Genomic DNA, 5,423 nt, shown 5'->3' with positions numbered 1-5,423 from the left:
GATTTATTAAGATATAAAACAGGAATTTGGTCCGAAATAATACGCAAAATACAATCCGGGGTACTTCGCCCTAAAATTCAGAAACCTTACTACCAACATCTTGTTTTCCTACCCTGCAAAAAGAACACCCAGTTTTCCTAACACATGGACAGCCCATTAGCTGATCGTCGGATCCAACTAACTTTGTGCTCTTAATCACGGCGACATCTATGGTTCATCCCCACACACACACACACACCACCCACCCACACACAAAAAAAAATCTACCTTTGTGCTCTTCTAAAGAAAAAAAAGCTAACTTTGTGCTCATGCCCCGTTAGCTGTCCGGCAGGTGACATATTCCTTGACTAGCGTTGTCCGTTGGATGTTGAATGGATGGTAGATAGAGGTGGGTAAGATGCAGCGTGACTTGGCAGAGGCAAGTCACTGGATCCGGCTCCCAGGCCTGACCGAACAAACCCGCGACGACAACCCTAGCCGCCTCCTCCTTTCAGCCGCCGTTTCTCCCCCCCGTCCCCGCCCCCGACCACGTGCTCCGCCGGCGGCCATCTTTCGCCAGATAATCGACGCCGCCGCCCCCGTCCATCCCGTCTCGCCGCCCCCAGCTCGACCTCGCCGCTGTCCAGCTCGCCGCCAACTAGCTCCCTAAGCTCAGAACAAGGCCTTGGGCGGGCGCCCTTTTTGCTCTATCTCAGGGCCGGCCCCGATGGCTTGTGCGGCTTACAGCATCAGGGGGCATCTCAAGCTTGCCACGGGGCCTGGCCTGGATAGTAATCATCTGTGCGGCGGCTGGAAGCCTTCGGTGTCTTGGCCCGTTTCTCGGGCATGGAGTAGCAATGTCTCCAATAATGCAGTGCAACACGTCGCCTGCCATTCTCATCTGTCTGTCCGGAATTCAGAAAGATGGCGCTCAATCCCGAAAGCTTCGCCGGAGGACGGGACCGTTGTTGCTGGTAGGTAAATTACATTTTTGGTCAGTTAGGTGTGATTTCTTCAACAACTCCATGGTGTTACAAGAATGATGCTTTTCTATGTTATGAAACCTCAATTTCTAATGTGCCGTGAGACGAAATGCATTGCCCAAAACCTTTCTTCTAGTTAACACCAGCAGCCAGTTTGATGTAAATTGCAGCACCAGTGTTCTAATTTTTTGTCTTGTTCTGTTCTTCAGAAGGGAGGATAACTGTACTCGTCATTGGTGGTGGAGGAAGGGAGCATGCGCTCTGTTATGCTTTGACCCGTTCGCCTTCTTGCGAGACAGTTTTATGCGCCCCTGGCAATGCTGGCATTGCTCAGTCCAGGGATGCGATCTGTATATCGGACCTAGACATTTCCAGTAGTGATGCTGTTGTATCGTTCTGCCGCAAGAGGGGAGTGGCAATGGTGGTAGTGGGTCCTGAAGGTCCTCTCGTTGCGGGTCTTGCGAATGACCTTGTCAAAGCTGGGATACCGACGTTTGGTCCTTCATCAGAGGCTGCAGCATTAGAGGGGTCAAAGGACTTTATGAAGAGACTGTGTGATAAGTGTAATATCCCGACTGCTCAGGTAATTCAGTTTACATTTGTGTTAAGTACTACATTTTCCAGGGTCCACAGGGGTTTGTTTTCACGAGATGCCTGCATAAGAGAAATGTTACATTGTTTTAGGCATTAATATTTCGTTCGTCCTGAGGCAATGCTGTTAACCGTGTTTATTTTGTGCCGATTTGCTGCTACTAAGTATACAGAAGCTATGCAATGAACTGTTACTTTCTGCTGGACAAACATTGTGTGACTGCATTATTTCCAACCATAGTTCATAAGTCATTGTTGATAATTTGATATCCCTCTAAAGGCAGATTGCTTTTTGAAATGAAGTCATCTTATTACTGCAGAAAAGGACTGTGAAATCACTTTAGCAGAAAACAGTGAAATTGATACTCCTCTTTGTTGATACTTACTGTAGATTCAGATGTTAAGGCATACAATTGAAGCTAATACCAGTACTCTTCTCTCTATCATGTAGTATAGCACATTCACGGATCCTGCAAAAGCTAAAGAGTACATCAAGAATCAAGGGGCCCCTATTGTTGTCAAAGCTGATGGATTGGCAGCTGGAAAGGGCGTCGTTGTTGCTATGACTTTGGATGAGGCCTTCGAAGCAATTAACTCTATGATGGTTGACGAGTCATTTGGTTCTGCTGGTTCACGGGTCGTCATTGAGGAGTATCTGGAGGGCGAAGAAGCCTCTTTCTTTGCATTAGTAGATGGAGAAAATGCTTTGCCACTTGAATCAGCACAGGATCACAAAAGAGTTGGAGATGGTGATACTGGTCCAAACACGGGTGGCATGGGTGCATACTCCCCTGCGCCAATAGTGACCGAAGAGCTTAAGAGCGTGATCATGGAAACTATAATTATTCCAACTGTTAAAGGTATGGCTGCTGAAGGATGCAAGTTTGTTGGTGTGTTATATGCCGGGCTTATGATAGAGAAGAAATCTGGGCTGCCTAAGCTTATTGAATATAATGTGCGATTTGGGGACCCAGAATGCCAGGTTAGTGATTATCTGTCAGTTTCTCTTTAGATATTTATATTTCCCAATTCAAGCATTACATTTTTTTTAGTCACAGTATGATCAAAATATTCTTGATGAGGCTGGACAATATCACAATAGAATGCAATGTTGTTGAACTCCTTCCTAACGGGGTTTGTCCTCATACTTGCCCTAATGAAGTTCTCTTCATACTTTCTTTAGTGATGCCTTAATAAAGTTCTCATGCTTTAGAGCTTGTTGGTCAAGTGATTTTTTAGTAACATATTGTAGTCTATGACATGAGAAATCGGCATTCAGAGGTACATCTTGTAGAATGTGCTCATGTCCAAAATAATGTATATTTGTAACAGAGTGAGTGCCTTAGAAATGCCATCTGAACTTTGTGTCTTATTCTCATGTTCATTTACTTGCGACACAGAAGCAGTGCAGCCTGCTTTTGTTCACTGCTCAAGCTTTCTTCTTTTGGAACTTGCTTGCTATTTATTTCTTCAATTATCTGTGCCACCTCTTGCTGTTCTATTGTTTCATGTAATTCCAGAAGTTCAGTCAATTTTGCTGACATTTGTGGGATCTTCAATTTTTAGCTGTCTGCTTAGGCATATGATTTTTAAATTAATGATGCAACTTTAAACTCACAGTTCAGTCCAATATGCCGTTGTTAAGTTTGGTAGGCATTTATAAATATTTGATAGCTGATGCGATTTTTTGAAAATTATCACATGAGCTATCGTGCTTCTGAAGTACACAACATAATGTCTTACCGCATTTTTAGTATGTTTCTGAATTCTCCTAGTTTACCTGTTTACATTTTGTTTTTCCAGCAAATTCTGACTGTACTGCAATAATTTATTAATTCCTTTCCTTTGTGTCAGGTTTTGATGATGAGATTGGAGTCTGATCTTGCACAAGTCCTGCTATCCGCATGCAGAGGCGAACTGGGCAAGGTTTCGCTAACCTGGTCGCCTGAAATCGCGATGGTGGTTGTGATGGCGAGCGAAGGATACCCTGGCTCTTATAAGAAAGGCACCGTAATAAAAAACATGGACAAGGCCGAGCAGGTTTCTCCGGCTGTCAAGATATTCCATGCTGGAACAGCTTTGGATGGAGACGGCAACCTTGTAGCTGTCGGAGGCCGAGTTCTTGGCGTCACTGCGAAGGGCAAGGACATCGAAGAAGCGAGGTCGAGAGCGTACGATGCGGTGGATGTCGTCGACTGGCCGGAAGGATTCTTCAGGCGAGATATCGGCTGGAGGGCACTGAAGCAGGAGCAGACGGCTAACTACTGACTAGTTAGGTTTTCCTAAATCCGGGGTCAGCTTCGAGCGTCAAGTGAAATGAAGACAGTAGAGTCACCATTGTCGTGGTTGCGGAATTGACAGGAGCATAGCTTCTCCCGTCGAACATGAGCATCTTTTCACCATGGTTTTGGCTCCGAACCATTTGTAGCAGTCTTGTGTTTTCCACAAGGCAGGCAACTTTGTCAAGTGCAATTATCTCTTGATGTGCAATAATAATACCACCAACTAATTATTTTCTAGTGAACATAACCACGTGAACTCTTCATAAGCATTTGCTTATATGACAATCCTTCATAAGTAATAGAAATTATGTGGTGAGCTAATGACACGTTAGAGGAGGGAGAACACCGAAATAAGTGAATCTACACTCTAATATATGTCTACATACATCCATATGTGATAGTCCATTTAAAATGTCTAAAAAAACAAATATTTAAGAACGGAGGAAGTATTTGGTAACATCTAGAGCATTCTAGTATGCATCCTCGCCTCGTATTGTTTGAAAGTCGCTGGTTTTAACTGTGAAGTAGTACCGGTGCTACATATTTTAGCATGTAAACAAAAAAAAAAGTATAAAGGGGATGCCAGTGGTGGCGGCTGAAAGAAATTTCTCAAAAATAAATAGTATAGGTGTCTAGATTTTTCCGTTTCTCTTTTTTAGAATAATAAAATAAAATATATTTGTTGAGAATTGCAAGAAAAAAGTCTGGACGAAGGACATTTGCTTGCTGAGCTCACTAGCCCATCTCTCCTGGGCTTTTATTCAACCACGGCCCAAACAGACCTAAACGGGGCCTCCCAGAGCAACGAACGGAGCAGAGTCGCGCGGTGCTAGCGCAGAGCTATCGTTTCGTTTAGTCCCACCTTGCGCAGCCACAGCGGAAGGGAGGCGAAGACATGCTATATAAGGAGACCCTTGCCACCAACAAGAAGCATACCTTTCTCGGCCTTTTGGCTAAGATCAAGTGTAGTATCTGTTCTTATCAGTTTAATATCTGATATGTGGGCCATGTGCCCACAACGATATTAAATTTATTTTTTATGGGGAAGGGCCCATCACAGTGGCTTGCTGCTGGGGCCCTTGCGTGTCGCCCAGGTGTTGCACTACTGCCTGGGCTGGCGCACCTCACCAAATCATCGGATTGAAAAGTTGTTCCTCCTGCCTTTTTCAAAACCCAAAACTGTTATTCGTTTTTGAAGCTAATAACCTAATCTTTGTGAAGCGATTTCTGCTCATCTTCTTGAAGCAGCTGCGCGAGGAGCACCTCCTCATTTTCAGGAAAACCATCCTCGCTTCAGAGAAGTGTCCTATGTGTCTTGAATCCACTGAACATGCGCACATCTGTTCCTCCATTTAGAGCACCAGGCCAAACTGCACTGACATCAAGCTCATTTTGAAGATCAATGTCCAGCAACGCCTCCCTAGAACACTGCAACCCTTCATGACACTAATTGCTGTTCCTCTGGAAGATCTGGGATGCCAGAAATGCATTGGTCTTTAGACACCAGCTGATGTGCTCGCAAATGTAAGCTCTGATTTAATTCTGTGGTGACTTCCTCTCCTCACGATAAACGCTAGCTCTGTAAAAA

The 5,423-nt window shown here is 44.5% G+C and overlaps 1 protein-coding gene and 1 non-coding gene across 2 annotated transcripts; both read left to right on the top strand.

Annotated features, from left to right (window-relative positions):
- Positions 1-441: 441 nt before the first annotated feature.
- On the top strand, positions 442-4,062 carry LOC125528491 (phosphoribosylamine--glycine ligase). The gene is made up of 4 exons (XM_048692954.1): positions 442-953; positions 1,172-1,545; positions 2,005-2,535; positions 3,408-4,062. Exons 1-4 carry the CDS (start codon positions 707-709, stop codon positions 3,819-3,821), a joined length of 1,566 nt encoding a protein of 521 aa, XP_048548911.1. The 5' UTR covers positions 442-706; the 3' UTR covers positions 3,822-4,062.
- A 705-nt stretch (positions 4,063-4,767) lies between these two features.
- Positions 4,768-4,963, top strand: LOC125528492. The gene has a single exon (XR_007292399.1). It is a non-coding gene; the product is annotated as a U2 spliceosomal RNA (small nuclear RNA).
- Positions 4,964-5,423: the final 460 nt, after the last annotated feature.

Source organism: Triticum urartu, unplaced genomic scaffold (assembly GCF_003073215.2).
Source record: "Triticum urartu cultivar G1812 unplaced genomic scaffold, Tu2.1 TuUngrouped_contig_4910, whole genome shotgun sequence".
NCBI classification, from domain to species: domain Eukaryota; kingdom Viridiplantae; phylum Streptophyta; class Magnoliopsida; order Poales; family Poaceae; genus Triticum; species Triticum urartu.
This window is presented reverse-complemented; position numbering and strand designations above follow the sequence as displayed.